General features: G+C 43.7%; 1 protein-coding gene across 2 annotated transcripts; it reads right to left on the bottom strand.

Annotated features, from left to right (window-relative positions):
- Positions 1-563: 563 nt before the first annotated feature.
- SLC16A14 (solute carrier family 16 member 14) lies at positions 564-14,161 on the bottom strand. Of its 2 annotated transcripts, none has more exons than XM_050307881.1 (6): positions 13,844-14,161; positions 9,691-9,921; positions 9,135-9,433; positions 8,257-8,400; positions 3,624-4,610; positions 564-2,681 (listed from the first exon to the last, which is right to left on the bottom strand). In XM_050307881.1, the coding sequence occupies exons 3-6, from the start codon at positions 9,394-9,396 to the stop codon at positions 2,533-2,535; spliced, it is 1,542 nt and encodes a 513-aa protein (XP_050163838.1). In that variant the 5' UTR covers positions 9,397-9,433; positions 9,691-9,921; positions 13,844-14,161; the 3' UTR covers positions 564-2,532. The 2 variants fall into 2 exon arrangements, with proteins under 2 accessions (XP_050163838.1, XP_050163839.1); XM_050307882.1 differs by having other exon boundaries at positions 9,691-9,917.
- Positions 14,162-20,263: the final 6,102 nt, after the last annotated feature.

Raw genomic sequence — 20,263 nt, 5'->3', positions numbered from 1 at the left:
GCATTTCCTGACAAACACGCTTAATCCTTGCAGTACTTCTGGAAGTCTCCTAAAATTGCATTTCTGTTGTAAGCCCCGAGGCTTCTCTTACCTCCTTGAAAGCAGATTTGTATTTCTGATGTGATTTCTACATCCTGACAAGTCTTTTGGCATCAGCTTGGTTGATTTCAGAGCAGGCGTATGAGAGAGTACAGCATTACAGCTGCTTTTAGTGTGGCAGAAAGGTCTTTGATATCATTCTGTGTCTTTATAAAGCAGTGCTTTAATATTTGAAAGATATTTGCTCGTTTAGATGAGGAATATTTTGCTTTACAACTATATACCAATATTCTGGAAGCATTTGGTGATCACTGATCTTAGAAGAAACACTTACATACATATCCTTTCTTCTTTGTGACTCTCTCTTTTTAGGATAATGACAAATACAAATTTCATTATGTGGCTAAAACACTGTCCTACATTAATAAATGAACAGAAAGTGTATTTTTGGGTACTGTGAGTTTATTCCCAACATACGGCCCAGTAAAGACATCCATAGAAAGATAAAATGCAGATATCACGAGTGAACAGCATATTATTTATTACTGTAATATGCAAATAAAGTTACTTTTGACAAAAGACAAAGTGGAGATCTGTGTATGAAGGGTACATATTTTTCAAACAGAAAAAAAAAAAAGGAAAATAAGGGAAATCATCACTTCAATATATATATTTCACAGATAAAAGATAGCTCGGTTAAAATAAGCTATCAGCAGCATTCACAAGAAGACATCAAACCTGTAACAAAGAACTGATGTGAAAGTTCATGTGAACATTTTCTCCAACAAAAAAGCTGATTTTAAGAAGTTACTGACTGTGTGTTCACACAATGTGTTGCAGCTCAGTGCCACCTCAGTTGTTTAATGTGACTTTTAAAAAGGCCAGACATAACTACTGGATGATTGAACTGATCTAAATCTTAAAGTAGTTCAGGGTTTTCTTAAGGTTTTTTTTTTAACTTGGCTCATTCCAGTGATCTATTTTAAAGTATGTCCTTGCCAACAGTTGTAGAGGTGCAACAGCAAGGAGCTGGTGAGTTGCAATACAGAACAATACACAGAGTGGTTCAGAACGTTTTCTCAGCCAACCCTGCAGCTATAAAGAGGGTCAGAATATTGACAGTGTTGCATACTCAACTGTGTCCTAATAGTTCTTCAATAGAATTGAATAGTATCAGTTGGTTTTTTAAGGAATTCCAGCAGCACATATCAGTGTTATGCTAAGAACCTGATTTGCCATGCAAAACACTTTCATAAAGCTAAGAGGGTAAAATCATACGGTGGCTTTTATTTGATAGGAAAATTAATGTCAGATTCACCTCTCAAGAGCTGAAAATGATGTCCTGTCCCACCATACAACACCTTCTGCATTGGTTACCAGGTGCTTAACGTTAAGAAAATGTATTTGGATATTTCAAATGTTCTTTAGCTCTTCAATGCTCTGCAGCCTCTAATTTTCTAGTGAATGAACTTCTCAAACGTGACCAATCTTACTCAGTTTATGGTGTGCATTATGAGCAGCAACACAACTGCTCATGATGTAGCAGATTTTGTTAGTAAATTAATTGTGACAGAGTTTAGTGTGCTCTAGTAGAGTTCTTTCCCAGGGAAGGAGTCAATGGCCATGTTAAGAAGTTCTGCAGTACCTCTAATTAGGTAAAGGGGCCAGAGACCCCAGACTGTTTCTGGAAGCATTTTCCAGTCACAAGAGTATTTTCCATCTATTTCCCATTTCTGCATTTATCATTTTTTTACTTCAGGTGCTTTAAGTGGCACAGCATTTATAATGCAGCCTGTGTACTGAGGGTGGCTACTTTATTATGCAGTTGATAGTTTAAAAAAATAAAATTAAAAATCCTTGAAGTAGAATCACAGAATATTCTGAGCTGGAAGGGACACCTAAGGATCATCAAGTTAAAATGAGTCACTTCAGAAAAATATAAGAACTTTTCTTCAGTTTTATATCACAGAAATAGTAATTTTAATACAATGAATTAATGGAATTATTAGAGTAGCATTTCGACAGTACTTGACTAGCCAGGCAAGAAATACAATCATTTTCTTATACTCTGTAACTAATCTTTTATCAGACTGAACACACAGTAGGAGGGACCTCTACAAATCACTCGTGTCCTGACCAAATCCTCTCGTAGGACTCGTGTAAATCAGGAGTAACTGCACTGCAGTCAGTGGATTTTCACCAGTGGTTAGTGGTGAAAAGTTGAAAGAGAAGCAAGGGTAAAGGCTACTAGCATTGTGCTGATATTAAAAGACTAGCAGTGTGCTTTTAATCATTGCACTTGGTACTTCTAAGAGTAAGAGATCTTAATTTTAAAAGCATGTTTCTCATCATTTATTAGCATTATGGAGCACATTTGCTTTTCACTTAAGTACAGCTCAATGTGGTTGCTTTCATAAGAAAAACATCTTCATACTTCACACAATAAAAACATGAAAACAAAAAAGTTCTGTAAAAAAACTTCTGGAATTTGTTCTATACTTGTGCTTCTTCTGTAGATTTTTGTCTTGGTTGTTTCTTTTGAATACAAGGTTGTGTAAGTAAAAATATTATTCCCACCATGTATAGCAAGCCAGCTATGTAAAAAGAAAAATCGTATTTTTGTGTGATGTCATAGATCCAACCTGGAAAATAAGCACAAAACACGTTTGTTACAAAGCTTGCCAACAAGGCACACTGCAAGGGAAAATACAAAAAAATACTTCACATTTCTCTCATGACATCTCAGTCAAATCCCCAGATGTTCTACGGAAACAAAAAGTTTTCAAACAAGTTGTCACAGGTGTGAATTTAAAACAGACATGTTGGAATCCCAAACCAATCGGTTCTTCCACCCCACTAGAGGAAACCTGCAAGGTTTCTTTCTGCTTTCTTCTGGCAGCATCCCTGTGAAAGAGAGCTGTGGTCTGGTACAGGACTGACAGTCAGGACCCACAGCTCTTCTGCGCTTCCCTGCCTCTTTCTACGAGAAAATTCATAATGAATGTCTCTTTAAACCTAAGTGAGTGGGGATAACATGCACCTTCTACTGTGGATGGCAGTAAAGAGGTTATGAGCACTGCCTCCCCAAAGTATTTCTGGCTGAAGGAAGGCAAAGCAGAGTTAGTTAAATCAACACATCCACTGGCAGCTCAGAGTGTTGACACCCAAACACACCCCAGAGTCCTTGGGGGCAGTACTGTGGTACAAACAGCTGCCTGCCCTGGGAACTAATCATCGTTTTTTCGTGTGGAAATACTACATAAAACACATAAAAATAGGTTACACCCTTCTAATTGAAAAAAAAAAAAATTGCATGCTGCTATTTTAAGGAAACATACCCTTGAAAGCATAGATTGCAATAAACCTGTGGTTATTTCCAAGAACTGGAATTTGCAATGTGTGAACAGTGAGCTTGTACCCAGAAGATGTGATCTGTGAGTTTGTACAATTTAAAGCTAGGTGTTATAGTTCATTCTGGAGCAGCTGTGATTTTGTTAACTACACCTGCTTATAAGAAAGTTTGATAATAAAACGAGTCATACAGTTATACAAACATCTGTTGTTTAGCAATTTGAACTTTTTACCTGCAAAGGGTGGTCCAAACAATGCAGATATTCCATTGGCACAAATGATGATGCCGTAGGCATTTGCAAGGTGTTTAGTTCCAACTAAATCTTCAGTCACGACAGGCATCAGAGAAAAATAGCCACTGGAAAATCCTATTAGAGCACAAACCACAGCCAGGCCGACATACGTTTGCATTAGTGGCAAAGTAAGAATGCAGGTGACCAGGGTAAAGTTAGCCATGAGGAAGACATTCCATGTGCTGATGCACGGGAGATCTGAGATGATCCCAAGGATCACTTTACCAAAAATATGAACAATGGCTATAATGGATGTCAAAGGAAATACATTGTCCTGCCTAGATAAGTTGTACTGCTTGACTATTTCTGGAAGATGAATAAAGGGAATGACAAAGCTGCTGTAGGCAAACAAAGCCCAAATTATAAAGGCCACAAATACTCTGTTGGTAAACAGTGATGCAGCTCCAAAGTAGCTGGAGTACCACAGTGCAAAGCCCTTCCTGACTGTGAGTGTCAGCTGGCTCAGTGTCTTCAGCATGCGCAGTCCGTACATGTTCCTGCCGCTCCCAGAGCCACCTCCGGTTTCTGTGTGCTGAACACTCTCAAGCACTTCCTCAGCTGTCGCCTCTTCTTTTTTCTCTGGTTCATCACCGAGGACTCCATTAGATTTTATAGTCTCTGCAGAATGGGACAGAGCTTTTGCTTGATTATCTTCACTTCTCCCAGCAGATTTTTCGCTAAGGTCTTTGGGAGACAGTGGTCTCATAAGCGCCCCGCAGACACAGAGGTTCAGAGAGATGGCACCCTGGATGAACATGGCATTTCTCCACCCAAATTCAGTGCAGAGGTACTTCAGTAAGGCAGTCATTAAGAAAGCTCCAAATCCTGTTCCTGTGGTACTGAGCCCTTGTGCAAGTGCTCTTCTCTTCTGAAAATACTGCCCCACCATGACCACTGCGGGCAGATAAACCATGCCACTTCCAATGCCTATGAAAATAATTTAAAAAAAACCCTAAATATATTTGAACTTTTTGCCAACGATGTAAAAGGCAGTGAAAAACAGATCAGTTTTATTCCTAGCTTTTATGTGAGCATACTGGTAAAACCCATAATATTCAATTCTGATGTTAGCTTTCATTTCTGTCTTGTAGTGCGTAGTGTTTTCCAAAATTTGCAATACTCATTCCAGTGAGAATACAAGCCAGATATTTAACTGCTGGAAAAAATTAAACACGTGGAAGATAAAACCTTTACCTCAGTTCAGCACGACACTGCTGGAAATGCACAAACGTCCCACAGCCAATGAGGGACAGTTACTGTGAGCACAAACAGAGACACACCCCGTTCTGCATCGGTAATACCTGCATCTGATTGTATCAGTGACCCCAACTGCTCAGCGAGCACATCCCGCTGCTTTCCCCCCAGTTCACCAGCAGGGAAGATTCACTCTGAGTTTTTGTCCTTGCTCTGTAACTGTGGTGCCACGGATTGACCGTGGTACGTGTTTCAGGAGTCAGCACCGGGGCTGAGCACGGGGATGGGACCTTGGGTGGCTTCCAGGCTGCTTCTGTTTGGGCACTCCAAGGAAGTCCAGGGAGGGCCACACAGTAGCTGTACAGGCATAAGTCCTAAAAGGCAGATCTCTAATTTTGTGGAACCCCCCTCACCTGTAGTTAAAAACCAAGGTATTCATGGTATATATTTCAAGCAGAAAGCGTTAACAGCTGCACAAACTCATCATTAAAGAAGACAGTTCCCCTTTTTTTTTTCTCACAGCCTATTCCTCATAGAGGAATTTGGACTGGAACAGGTGTATGCAGAAGATGCTTCCTAATTCACTGTGATCATAATTCAGAAGAGTGTTTTGGGGCTTAAGGTTTTCCTAAATAGGTGATAACATAGCTGCAAGCAGCTACAGAATGATCTAGCTATAGCTAAGTGGGAGAAAGAGCAGTGATTCCTGCAAAGCCTGAAAAAAATCCCTTCAGCATCACAGCACTGCCCATGACCAGATCAGACCCACTTCGCCTATTAGAAGTATTTATTTCTTTGCTAGGCAAATACACCACCACATTTTTTATTTTGCACAAACGCCCCTCCCCATCCACAGCGTTCAGGGAGGCCTCTTTGGCCCCCTGGACACCTCCTGCCCCTCAGGCTGGCCTGGACACCTCCTGCCCCTCAGGCTGGCCTGGACACCTCCTGCCCCTCAGGCTGGCTGCCGGTGGCTGGGGCGAGGAATCAGCTCTGCTTGCACCAGCGCTCACCGTGTTTCCCCAAGAATACAACATTTTAAAATGGCATTACCTTTTCATTCTGCGGGCTACGTAGCAAGAGACAGTCTGATTACAAAGCGAAGGCCTCGTGTACCTGCCCCACAGGTCTCTCTGTGCCTTTTCCTCATGGATTTGTCAGGGTCAGCTCCGCTCTGCCCCTGTGCCATGCAGGGCCTTGGGGACAGCCCACAGCCCACAGGGACTGCCTGTGCCAGCGGCTCCAGGATGGCTGAGGGGGGAAGGCTCCTGTGCCCCCACACTGTGCTGCTGAGGGGAGAAGGCTCCTGTGCCCCCACAGCTGCTGAGGGGAGAAGGTTCCTGTGGCCCCACAGTGCTGCTGAGGGGAGAAGGCTCCTGTGCCCCCACAGCTGCTGAGGGGAGAAGGCTCCTGTGCCCCCACACTGCTGCTGAGGGGAGAAGAGCCCGCAGAGCTGTCAGCCAGAAGGTGAGGGTCCCGGGCTGTGAGGAGCTGGGAAAAGGGAACCATCCTGAGGTAACCACCCCAGGAATGGGCTGAGGTTTCGGGGTGGACAGGGAGACACGGGCCATGGGACATCCTGTGAGGAGGCAGGAGCCATGAGTAAGCCCACAAGTACAGCATGGGGGCCCAGAAGGGATGGCAGCACGAGGTGGCCACTGTAAGGGAACAGCAGCCATGGGAACATGGCAGAGACTTCCCTGAGGCAGACGGGAACGAGGAGATGGTGAGCAAGGGGATAGAAGTGAGTGGGCAGGGACTGAGGCGAGGGGGGAATGAGGAAACCATGAGTGAGGGGATAGAAGTGAGTGGGCAGGGACTGAGGCGAGGGGGGAATGAGGAAACCATGAGTGAGGGGATGGGGAGCCAGGAGATGGTGAGTCAGGAGATGGTGAGTCAGGGGACAGAGAACGGAGCTCTCCTGGAGCTGGAAGGAACATCTGAGGCACTGTTTGTGTGGTCACAACTACTCCTGCAACAGCACTTCATTTCTGCACCTCGCATAAAAGTTTGCTTCTGAATTTTTTCCATATAACCTTTGTCACTTTGTGTGTGCTCTTCCTGAAAAGCAGCAAGGGCTGAGGGAAAAAGTGTGTAGATTCCTGCCTGCTCAATTATATTCAATATATATGGAAACAGAAATTCTGAAAAAAGGCAAAACCCTGCCTATGGCCATTGTTCTTTGTTCAGGAATTTACAACATTACTGAAGCCTACGGTATGGTGGTATAAAGAGTCAGTGCAATGACCCTTGCTAGTTTCAGTATTTCTCCACCCAGAAGGCTAAATCAAAATTTCTGTATAGAAATTCTGTAGCTTTCCATGAAATTCTGTGAAAGGACAGTTTAAGAGAATGTGGGGTACTGAAGCAATTATTAGTATTACAAACAATTCCTTTTTTTCCTAACGTTTCCATCTGTCACATAGAATACAGACACTGTGCTTCATTTGCAAACATAACTGGCCATATCATCTGTGGAGTGAGTAATATTTCAAAGCCCCTTAATTGCTCAGCGTTGCTCAGATGATAATTAAAGCCCAAACTTTACATTTCTTACTGGGTAAACTTTCACATTTCTGTTTCGTGTCTATTAACAGTATCTCTTTCCAGAAATGAACAATAAATAAAATGAAGTAATGCTTTAAGCAGATAATACTGGGCTATTCTACATAATTTATTTAAAGTAACTAAATTTTTTCACAAGACACATTATTGCTAGAACATGACCATTCAGGCACTAAGGATCTGTTGATTTTGAAGAAAAATGCCTTTTCATACTTTGATCAGGCTCTTACATGTCAAAAGGTTTTCTAGACATCTAATTTCAGTTAAAATGACAAAATAGTACTTTGGTCATTTTGGTTGTAAAAACTGTAGCAATATTGGTTGCTATACAAGATTTCTGATACAATCTGAATATCCCTTATTAGAATTTAGGTGTGAAATCCAGCATCATGAATTCTCCTAATTGAGGCTGATATAGAGTTGACAGTTATCATAAGCCAGTATTTTATTAATGTGGAGCAACTCCTGGAGAAAACATTCGCTCTTGCTTCCTGTGACAAAGAGAGGAGTTAGCTGGATATATAATTCAACAGTGTTTTAACATCTTTAAATTTCATTTGTTAGAGTTTGGGTTACATTAATTCTTCCAATTAAAAAGTCTCCTCTAATATATTCACTTGGGTGAAACTGATAAAAGCCCAATCCGCTGAGTAAATAATTACGTTTTCTAAAAAGATAAAAGGCTGTCAAACCTGTGAAAGAAGAGCTGGCATAACTTTACAGTCTAAAACTTCCCTCTTGACTCACCCAGATAACCTTCAAAGGAATGAAAAGCAATTGAAAGAACTTCCTCAAAGGTCAGTGCAGCTCTTACCGGCTGTCACTCCAAAGGTGAGGAAGAGGTAGTGCACACTGGAGGCATAGGCACTCAGGATCCAACCCAGGGCGTTCAGCAGCCCTCCAATTATAGCTGTCAGGCGGCACCCACACATGCTGATGAACAGACCAATAAAAGGACCTGTTAAAAAACATGAAAAAAAAAAAAAGAGAGAAATTATTTATTTAGTTCTCTGTGCTCTAGTAATTTTTCACATTAACTTTCTTAATGTTTTAAATAAAATGTACAACATCAGGACAGACAGTTTAAACAGAGAAAAACACTGAAACTGCTGTTCCCAGTGCTGATGCTATGTGAGTTCAGGCCTTTTTCATAAGTAACCAGAAAGTAAACATTTTGTTTTGTTTTCAGTGGGATATTTTAGGCAGATCTAACCACAGCTTTTTCAACCTTCATTTAGGGAGCCATAGGTGTGCATATACATATATGTGCAACCATATCCTCCCCATATTATTTTGGGTTGATCCAACCACAACTTAAAAAGTAAGTTTTAATTCAGCTGCCAAACTGAAATATAAACTGTCTGAATTCAACGTTTTCTCCTCCTAGATAGAGCACAGGGAGGACCACAAGCTCACAGATCATCTGTTTCCTTAACTGTAGCGAGGCCTTGAAGTCCCAGGCTTCCTTTCCTGCTCGTGCTGTCTCCTGGGCTGGCATCCCTACCATCTTCCCTGTGGTTCCCTTTCTCCATCTAAACTGTAACATTTGTCCTAGTGACTTTAAAAAGGCAACTCAGGACAACTTTGTCAGCTCTGCTAATATAATGGGAAACTAAGAAAATACTCTGGGGATGAATGGCAAACATATTCTAAAGATCTCCATAGCTTTGAAGTGAGTGCTGCTGGCCATACCTACAATCAGTGTAATGCCCATGCTGAGCGAGCTGACCCACGCCGTTAAGCCACGGCTCTGATTGAACTCCTCAAGCCATTCCATGTTGAGCACTCCAAGGGCCATCTGGGAACCCATGATAAGTATGTGCACCAGGAAAGAGGAAAAGACGATCATCCAAGCCCATCCTCCGTCGATGTTTGGATTGGGCTTAACTGGCTTACTTCCAACTTTTGAGTCGTCTCCAAAATCGTACCCAATATCCTCTCGACTAGCATACATCTTCTCCACAGTATTCTGAAACAAATGCAGTAAATACCTACAAAACACACAGAAAAGATCAGACTTTGTATTTTGGCTATAGTGAATACCACAAATCCCTACCATATTTCACCGCTTTTATTTAGTGCAGTTCTAAAGTTAATATAGTGATTTCATTGTTCAAATGTAAAATGCTTAGAAAATTGTCCAATTAATTTATTTCTTTGTGTACCTTATTATCATGGCTGTCTGTGCAGGAGTATTTACAGGCTAATAGTAGGCTGCATTATTTCCATTACTATAGATTCTACTTACTTTTAGGTGGCTGAGAGCACTCACTCTTCATGGGTTGACTGTGGTCACAAAAAAGACTGGTCCCTCTCTGTGTATTTCTTCACTGTGTCACCTTCTGCTGTCCCAGTAAGATTTTGTGCCTTTGTGTTCAAGTTCATAAAGCTCCGAGTAAAGAAATTAAATCCTCAAGAGGCAAGTAGATGAAGTTACCCCATCTTTTCAGAGGAAACCAGTTTTCAGATATATTTCTTCCTTAGCAGTGGTAGAACAAGAATGAAGACAGCAAAAGACAAAGAATTAGGGTTCTTGATTTTCAAAACGCTTTGCTTGCATAAATCACAACAAGGGGATTGTCACCACCTCTCTGGCAAGCTTTTTACCAGAGTCAAACTCTATGACAAACAGTTTGCTATTATGCTTTCAGTTTCCATAGTATTAATCCCTATAATCCTACCAAACCCAAAGAATTCTTCCAAATGGATGTCAGTGCCTATCAGAATCAAACCGAGAGGCAGAGTTATGTGCACAGGTGTACACAGGATCAAGCCATACTTAGCTTAATTTGATTACTTCAGTTTATTCTGTTCTGTTCTGCTAAACAAAGATTGCAACACAATGTGAAAATAATTTCAAGACCGTTATTAATCGATTAACATGCAAGGTGCAGAGCCCAGCCTTCCCTCCATCTGATTTCTGCTGCAACAGATTGAAATATTAGCCAACTGTGGAGCACCACGTAGGTTTCCATGGAGACTAGAAATGTAACAGTACCATTTACCAGAGATGGGAATTTTTTGTCTTTCCTTCTCCAGAGAAATAAAAAAGAAACATCAGCTTCATGACAGTTGACACAGAGAAGAAAGTTATCAAAAATTGTTTAAAAAAGCTCCTTATATATTCTGTGAGCCCTCAGAAGATGTGTTTCTGGGCTAGCTCCTCACTGCTGCAAACAGGCAGTGAATGGACTAACTCAGATTTGTCTTTAAATACATGAGTACCTTTTGCTTCTCAGGGCACTACCTTTCCAAACTATTTTACTTTTTTTCTGATTGCCAGATGAACAGAGAGAGATGGCCCTGGCGAATTCCACGCTTGATACACAGACGGAATCAGAGCTGACTGGGCAAAGCTGCTTCTCCCACAGACAGCAGTGAACACCTGTAACAGTGAACACCTCCCCAGCCTGGCTGTTGGGTAAGTTACCTCTGCAGTCCAGTGCCACCTATCCTGGCACTACAGCTACTGATGTGTAACTAAGGGCAGTCGGACACGTAGGTTCCCCCAAGAGCACACTGATTTGCCTCACACAGTGAGCTGGAGCTAAAGCTGGAATCCTGGCCTCACATTTTTCACAGACAAATACTCTTTAGTGACTGAGTTTTCCCGAGCCATGATTTGGCCGTGGCAGGCATTGGTGACAGGGAGGAAGAATAAGAACTCGTGTACATTTAACACTGCATGGACAGATGAACTGGGATCAGTTGAGGAGTCCACACCTGGCTGACAGTGGAAACGGATACCGAAAGGCCTTACAGGTTTTTTCTTTCCAAACTGAGAAACAGGAAGAACGGGGATGGTGCTTAGAGGTCTTTCCAGAGGTCCTGCAGGGTGTTTGAGGCAGGAAGGGGAGCAGGGGAGCAAGGCAGAGCCCTGTGGGGTGCAGACTGGTTTTTTGATGATAGAGACAACAGCCTGAGATAGCCTTAGTTACAATCATAGCTCATCCTTCCTCTACAAAGGGTAGGTCTTAAAGGTGACATCTCAGCTCTTTCCTAATAATGCACTCGGAGCCAGATTCCCTGTTGCTGTAGTTTATAGGACTACTTGTGGAGGATTCAGCCCACTCACAGAGAGAGGACTAACTGCATAAAGGCAATAAACACAGTGAATAATCATGCTAATGGGAAAGCATGAGAAACAGCAGAATAAAGGAGAATCCCAAGCTGTTACACATGCTCTGCATAAGGTTAATGAAAATGTATGATGGATATTACAGTACATCTTAGATAATGGAAGACAAAATTATGTAACTGAAGATTCAGAATCGGGATTAAATGTGAGGCCTCACCTTTCTCTTTTATGCTTTTGATTGGGTTTGTGCACACCTGAATCCTGATACTGGATACAAAAATGTTCTCCTTTGGGCAGGAAATTGACACATCTTGTATGTATTTTAAATTACTTGAAGCAAAAATAATTGACAGTGAGCTACAAAGATATGGCACTCATCTTTGCAGTCTTGCTGACACAATGGGCTTAGACTGAGTAGGTGCAAGTTAATGTCAGGCTTGCATCAACCTCCACAAATCTTCAGAAAATGCATATATTTTCCCTTTGAACTGGATTCTTGCTTATTATTACTGTTTCACTGTTAGCTTTTCCCTAATGTCACAATTTCAGACTGAATACACTCAAAAACAGGCAAGTGACATCTCCAGTAACTGCACAGACTCTCAGACTCTGGATGCCTGGATCACCTTCCCACTACTGCCTCATCGCCCCACGGCCTGTTGTGCCCAGGAGAAACGCACTTACCTGTCCTCAGCCTTCTTCCCACACCAAAACACAGCCAAAAACCGTCTCATGAAAGGCAGAGGAGCCCAAGGGAGTCTTTGTAATTATGAAATCCTAGAGAGCCAGGCCAGTTTCCCCAATAAGCAGGGCAGTGAAGACACATTCACAGTAACAGTGTTTGAATATAGCACTGACAGGGAATTGCATTTAAAGGCAGGAGAATCTGCATTCCTGTTTGGTCAGCAGGAGAAGACCTAGATTTATTTTTTTTTTTTCAGAAAAGCTTTTAGGATTGTACACACACAAAGCATGCAGAGCTCTTAGAAAAATGGCCCAAATAGTAGTGCCTGCAAAGATGCTGAGCTTTTTTGAAAATCTGACTCATGAGCTATTTCGGGGACAAATGCAGGTGCTGTAATAAGACCATAGTTAGCAGCAAAACACCCAAGTTTCCTGTACTATCAGTGGAGCTATGGCTCTCTAGCCTGTAGTTGAACTAGATCATTGCAAAACATCTGATCTTGATATGAAGACCATATGAGGAATAATTGACATATACCTGGGCAACCTCTTCTAGCATTGACTGCCTCCGTGTTAAAAGTTATAGAATAGAATCGTACTTTAAAGGCACTTCCAATGGATAACTCATAAATGCATTGTTAATACTAAGGAGTTTTGCTTTGCAATATTCCTAGTAGGCATGCCACACGTAATTATTTGTCTGCTGAAGGCATACAGAAAAAACATTGTTAAAAACATGGTTTATTTTGGCGTTCATATGTTTTGGCAGTCTGATCTCACCTAGCCAACATGCCGAGCGCTTCAGCTGTCCGCGACTTCACTGGAGATGCGGACACTGTCCACTCGCGCCCATCAGAGCCACAGTGGCAGGACAGCGTGTCCAGCAAGGAACACAAAATCGGGGAAATTAAATATTCAAAAGCCTAATTGCCAGGGTCGCAAGCTTGCACAAAGTAGGCGGCGGTTCCATTTGCAGACTGAGGGTGCTGCCCTGCTGCCCCTCCCCGGGGGCTGCTTCCTAAGCGCTGCTCAGACCTGCCCGGGCGATGCCTCGGTGCTGCCCTGCCCCGGTGCGACACACGCGTGGTGCCACGTCCCCGGGGACTGCGGCGATTGGCTCAGGCAGTGAAACATTCTTCTCCCAAGAGAGTGGGCAGCTTTCACCAGGCGCGCACCTCTGTTTCGTGCAGCGTTACGGCAGCAGCCCGAAGGCGGGGGATGCACTTTTCGCCCCGAGATAACAGATTTGGGAGCTCCATACGCTGAGCCTTCTCCGGCACTCCAGCGTGGTTCACCCCCGCGAAACACGGCCGGGGCTGCTCCGGGGGCCCGGCCCGGCCCGGCCCGCGGGGCTGCGGCGGGGGCGGGTTGGGAGGGCGGCCCCGCCCGCCCGCCGAGCACAAAGGATGACCGCGAGTTACCCCGCTGCGGCTGCGGCATTCCCGGCTCGCCCAGGCTCGGAGGGGTCCCCGCAGCCCCCGGGCAGCCCCGCGTCCCTGCCCGCGCTGCACCGTGCCGGGACAGCCCGGCCCAGCCAGCCCAGCCCAGCGCGCCTTTGCCGCAGGCGGCGCGGTCCCTTCGCGGTCCCTGCCCGTGCCGGTGCCGGTGCGGAGCTCCCGGCTCCTCCCGAGGTACTCACCGCGCCGGGCTCCGCCAGCGCCGCCGTCCCTGCCCGCCACGGCGCCGAGCCCCGCTGTCCGCCCAGCCCGAGCCCCGAGAGCTGCTGCGCTGTCCACCTGCCCGGCCCCGCTCAGCCTCGCCCCTGCTCGCCGCCCCGGGGCTTATTTTCCATTGGAGTGCGGCACCGGGCTGGGGCCCCCTGCCCCCCGGGCGGCTCGTCTTCTGCACCGCCTCGTCTCCATTCCCTGCAATTTCAAATCTCCACGCTCTTTCATTCCTGCGATACCGGCTAATTCTGGTTTGGCGGAGCAGATTTGCAGTCCTCTCACATGCACACTCTTGTGGCTGAATGAAGTTTATTGCTGCACAGGTTATCGCCGGAAATTCACATCCCAAAGAGTGAGAGGATGTAGTCCAATAAAAGCAATCACTATCAAGATTTTAACGGCCGTCGCATTATGTTTACTTCTCGGTTGAATTTATGCAGCCAAACCACCCTAAGAATGAAGCTTGGAAGTTTCACTCTATGGTACCTTATTAGTGCAATAAATAAGTTTCAAAAATATTCCTCCCTTAGGAGAAGAGCTGTGGAAATACCTTATTTTTTCAGGCCAGTATTCACACCTCTGCTGTATCTTTCTGAATAATCTAATGAGATACACATTCTGCAATTCATTGCTTTGACTGTTTACAGTGAATATACCCAGGCTGAAGTGATTTTATGCCACTACACAAAACTTTCATCATCAGAGAGTCTTTATGTCCTAGCAGTGCACAGAGCAGTATAAATGAAAACTGTTCAAGAATATGTAAGAAGTACTTTGAGAGAAAACAAAATGAGGAGAGGCCAACAGGAATGTTTTAATGGTGTTATTAATGCTGTCTATGTGCAAGACGTGGTGGTACAGAATATGTTAGAACTGGTTGTAGAGGGGTTAAAATATGTGTTTGAGGCTTTTTATATTTTTTTCTATATTTTTATTTGACTCTTTGGTCTATGTGATGTTTACACATGAAAATCTCAGCTATTTTTTAATTTTAAAAATGTGCTGCTCCATTGTGTGTTTAGTCTATCAAAGATATCATTATGAAACACTTCTCTCTGGGTTAGATTCAAGTGTGTGGCACACTATGGGCTGTTGCTATGGCTTCAGTCCTTACATAAAACTTACACTACTTTGCACTGTAGTCTTCAAAAAATAATCCTTTCCCACAATAAACAACTGGATTACTGTCAGAGACTTGTGATTGGGTTATTTATTTCTCCTTCGTAAAGAAAACTAGATTTGCCATTTTCCAAACTGTGACACCGCATTGCAAATGTGTGTCCTTCTGAAGTACACATATTCCTTGGTTCCTTTGTGTTTTACAGAAATTCCCTGCCCAACACTGTATGGGCATTCATATCCCAGAATTTAGCTTTGGCATTAGCTTTTTGTCTGGAGTCTGGTTTCTTAAAAGGTATAACGCTAGGGACTTGAAATTTGCTGCTTCTTGACTGATGTTATTACTCAAGTTTGAGACATATATTTGCATTTGTGAATTATCTAACATGCTAACATCCTTTATTAATCTGCCACAGAAATAGATTTGACTGGCTGTTAACCCCACATTGCCTCCAGTACCTGAGATGCTGCCTGTGTGCCTAAACCCTTGTGCCAACAGAGATTTGATCTGAGGAGAATTCACTTAGCTGTGTCATAGTGCTTCAGCAGTTCTGCCTCATGTGTCACTGTGGCTCTGGGCTATAAGCCTGGATTTATGTTGTCTCCTGGGAAGGTGACTACATAAGGACCTACTTGAATTTTAACCATTAAGTTGTGCAGGTCTAGCAGCAAGGGTACAAATTATGTTCAGGAGGGAAAAAGGCCAGTTTTGTGAGAATGGGAAAGACAATTCTGTGGTGTCAGAAAAAGTGCAGTTTTTGGCAAAGATGAATAAGGTGCCTGATGCAGTAAAGTAAGAGGTAAACCAAGTCTGACAGACTCTGGGGCCTTAGAAATCATAATTGTATAAAATGCTTGGATTGCAAGCAGAGTAGCCCCAGCTGAAAAGGAGGAATGTTTTACTAGTCCCTTAAACATAATGGTAATTAGATGTCATAATGTTACTTAAAAGCAGAGAGGAATTGAGGGAGAGAGGGAGGAAGGCAGGAGTAGGAGGAATTGATAACTCAATTTTGTTTATTATCCAGGGGGCACTGTGGTGGCACAGTCATAGAAGTGGTGGTTGGAAGGGATCTCAGGGTTCCACCCTGTCCAAGGAAGGGACCCTGGAAGCAGGACTGTGACCTGTGGTGTTTGAGGTCAGCCAACCTGCCCAACCTGCCTGGGAAAGCCTGCACGGACAGAGACTGGGCAGCCTTTCCAGGCAGCATGTTCTGTGCAGCACCACCCATGCACACTCACATGCATCAGTCACAACTCCATGGACTTGGCATCCAGTCACAGCTCCTGACTTGGCTTCAGACCTTTGCTCCTTGTTTTGCCGTTCACTGTTGCTGGCAAAAGTCCAGCTCAATGATCTTTGCTGCTCCACTTCAGGTAGTTTTAGGTCGTTATCAGATCTCCCCTTATTTTCTTCTTTGCCGGGCAAACCAAGCCCAACTTCTTCAACATACCTTCACAAGTCATGTGCAGTAAGCCATTTACCATCTCATCAGCCTTCTGCATGTCCCTCTACTGTTTCTTGAAATCCTTCTGAGGCGGGGAGCCCTGAACAGGACATGTTATCCCAGATGTGGACTAATTAGCACTAAATAAAGAGGAATAATAATTTCTATTCCTCTGCTGTCCATGCTCCCTTCCCAATGTAGCTCAGTATATGGTTCACTTTACTCGCAGTGAAAGCGCCCTGTTGGCTCATGTCCAGCTGAGTGTCCCCTGTGACAGCCACATGCTTTCCAGCTGCTGCTCTGAGCCTGCACTGGTGCCTGGCACTGTCCAACCCATGTGTACCCTCTGCACTCCTCCTTAAACTTCATGGGGTTTCTGCTGACCCGGCTTTTAAGTTTCTCAAAGGCCTCTCAACTCAACCTCTGCTGCTTGGTTTGAAAGCCACCCCTTCTAAGTTAATACTGTCTGAAAATCCAAGTTACTGACACCAGGATTGACTCCAGACTCTTTTGTTTGTACTGGTCACCAACTAAACATCAACTCCTTGATTCCTCCTCTTCAAGCCCAGCAATCCATCCAGTTTTACCCATCTAGCAGTGAGTTCATCCAGACCATACCCTGGGCTGTAACCACTTGCTTAATCCTTATTGCTCAAAAGGGTACCTGTGCTGGAGAGCTTACAGACCATTCAGCCCTCTGCAAATGTGTATTGATGAACATATAAAGTGCTATTTAACTTCCCACCGTTTTTCCTCTACTTCTGCTGCAGTGCTGATTACTCTGCTCCCTAAAGCTCTCATTAAGTGGCCACCCTGCTTCCCATGAATGGTGGTGCTGCAGAGATTGATGAGGGAGTACAGGTTTGAAATACAGCCTGGTTGCTGCAGCATCCAGATACAGAACAGAACAAACATCCTTCTCCCACTTCTGTTCAGCCACTGAACTTTTAACCAGTGCAAAGTAATCATCAAATAACCTGGTCAGTTCTTTCTTTTCCGATTGTTGCTAAAAGGAAAGATAATTTATAGTACTTATAGATTTTGCCTCCTCTTTCTTCCAGAGGCCTCTTTGGGTTACTGAAGAATTCTGTGTATTTGCAAGGGTATGTAACATTGGTCCTGCCTGGGATAAAAAGGCGAAAAGGAAAACAAGCCAAACTTAATACTGTCATTTGCCCTAGAGACTGCACAGTAGTACAGCTTTCTTATGACACCCTAAAAGCTTGTATATTCTCTTCATTTTGGTAACTCCAGACTGCCAAACAGAAATAATGCATGTTTTCTTGTTTTCTCACTGCCTGTCTGAGGAGAATCCTTGGTATCTTTGGTGGATTCACATTCTCAAACAATACCCCAAGCAAGTAGGAACATTTTCAGTGACTCCCCCGCCTACTCCCATGATAGCTGCAGTCTTACTCAAATGGGAAAGAATGAACTATTTGCTGTCTTCAAGACTGAGGACAGACCATGGGAACGGAATTCAAAAATAGAAGAAAAAGCAACATTTTTATCATTGCTGCCATGGAGAATTGCATTTGGAGAATAACTACTTGTCTTTTCTCTCTGCAGCTGCTTTATAGCAGCTACCGATATGGAGGGGATCAGAAAGTCCTGCCCGATTTGCTTTGATCCTTCAGGGGGGCACTGCAGAATCACAGAATGGTTTTTGTTGGGAGGGACCAACAGATCAGGTAGTTTCAAACCTGCTATGGTCAGGAACACCTTCCACTAAAGCAGGTTCCTCAAAGTCCCATCCAGCCTGGTCTTGAACACTTCCAGGGATGGGGCAGCCACAGCTTCTTTGGGCAACCTGTGCCAGTGTCTCACCACGCTCACAGTGAAGATATCTTAATAATATCTAATCTAAAGCTACCCTCTTTCAGTTTAAAGTCATTAAACTTGGTAAAACACCCTCTGTGAGAGATGTAAGTTTCCTGGAGCGTATTGAAAGGACAAAACTGTGGTTTTTATCAGATGAGGATGTTACAGGGGTCACCAGTCGTGCCTCACAGGCTATTTCGTCAGTGCCTTGACAAGATTCACATTAGAAGTTCCCCCAGCAAAACTGAGCATTGCCTCACATGAAAGATTGGGAACAGGCCCTTCCTGCCACAAGAAGTGCAGTATGAATGAACTGGGACAGTGAAGGGGAACAGGACACTGAGCTGGCAGGGTGCATGGGGTGGGTAGGAATATGTACAGTGGCTTCTGCTCCTCATCTGGAGTGCCACCACCCACATACCTTTAAGTTCTTCAGTGGCAGCAGCAGCAGCAACCATGTTGTAGATGAAGACATCCATAGGAAGATGAATTTTCTGCAACTCCTTGTAGTTATTTCCCTGATTCAGAAAGTCACAGCACAGGAGGAATGATAACTTGCTCCCCAAACAAAGGAAGAGGTGACAAAACAGTCCTTTCTTGCAGTGCTATTTAATTTCAGCTTTGTTATGTGTGTTAGCAATCCCAGTTGCATATTGAGGTAAAACAAACTATATTATCAGAAAGCACTCTCTTAGTCCTAAGTGCTGCTGTAACACTGGCGTGTTCTGCACATGGTGATATCTCGCCTTTCTGGTTTAAAACGTGTGAGCAGAAGGGTGTGGTGGCAGCTGGCTGAACATCTGAAGTACCCTGCGAGGAGGGAGAACTCGGGGGCCTCTGATGTGACTCACAGTCCACTGCAGGCACTTCCTCCAGGTCAAACTTGTGCATGTAAGAGATCTCAGAGCATTCAGTGACAACTGCATGACTTGCTCATGGGTGGCACCTGTTGCAAATACACCACAGTAACTGCAGATTCCAGCGAGGTCAGGTTAGCACTGAGCTAGTTAATAGAAATTATTTATTTCAGTGGTACCAAGGCTGAGTCCTGCACCCTGTGGCATTCAAATCACACTATTAATCTGTGCGCAGTAGCTTTCTAAATTTTCACTCTTGGAATATTTTACTCCAGTGGGTCCAAAGTAAATGTTTTGCATGTCTTGTCCAAGTCAATAAATTTGGGTTTACTGCAGATTAAACATAAAGTTTTAAATGTAGATTTGTTCTGTAGTTTTCTTCATGCTTATCTTGACAGGCGTTTAGGTCAAAACAATCTCCTGATCTGTAAACATTTTGAAAATATGATCTAAAACGGTGTTTGTTCTTGTAAACTTGGAGTTCATCTGAGATGGATTTGAACTGTGATTTTCCTTTTTGTTTCCCTTTTTATTCTCTGTAGCACCGCTGCCAAAGTATTACGCTCTTTATAAGCAGTGCATGAAATAGAAATGCTTTTATGCAATCCTAATATCAACATTTTAGTAACTTGATTTGTATAAAATCCCAAAGCAATACATTTTCAGAAAGGGTATTTCTTAAACACCAGAACTGCAGTGACGTTACGATTCATGAGAACAGAGCAAGTAAACAATGATTAGAGACAGGAGGAGACACGTACACTGTCCTGCCCTGGTTCAAGAGCTGTAAATATGTCAGAGTTAGAGCAGGTAACTTCCTCAGTTCACAGCTAAACTTCATGGTGTGATCAGTGGCTCAGCTCTCATAAGGTCGCCTCCACCAGTGCTCGAACCAGGTATCTGCAGGTTGTGTGAAGCTGCCAGGGTGTTCCCAGAGTTCTCCTGCTCTTGCACAAAGCTGCACGGGCTGTTTGGAGGGCTGGGCTGTGACTGACCTGCGTTAGGCCAACAAACCCCAGAGATTCTGCAACAGAGATCCCTGGGAGAGCTCAGCCAGAACCATCTGTACAAAAGCTGCCATTATGCATCCAAAACAGAGTCATTCCTTCCTTCTCAGTAACTGTTCCAATGCCACTTCTTGTTTTGT

Source organism: Myiozetetes cayanensis, unplaced genomic scaffold, assembly GCF_022539395.1.
Source record: "Myiozetetes cayanensis isolate MyiCay16 unplaced genomic scaffold, myiCay2020 scf13, whole genome shotgun sequence".
Classification (NCBI taxonomy): Eukaryota; Metazoa; Chordata; class Aves; order Passeriformes; family Tyrannidae; genus Myiozetetes; species Myiozetetes cayanensis.
This window is presented reverse-complemented; position numbering and strand designations above follow the sequence as displayed.

Excerpts from the sequence above, each read along its gene's own strand:
- SLC16A14 (XM_050307881.1), bottom strand. The coding sequence starts at position 9,396 with ATGTATGCTAGTCGAGAGGATATTGGGTACGATTTTGGAGACGACTCA. Across the intron at positions 8,401-9,134 it reads GGGCATTACACTGATTGTAG|GTCCTTTTATTGGTCTGTTC; the intron begins GTATGGCCAGCA and ends GTTTTTTAACAG. Across the intron at positions 4,611-8,256 it reads CACCTTTGGAGTGACAGCCG|GCATTGGAAGTGGCATGGTT; the intron begins GTAAGAGCTGCA and ends TTATTTTCATAG.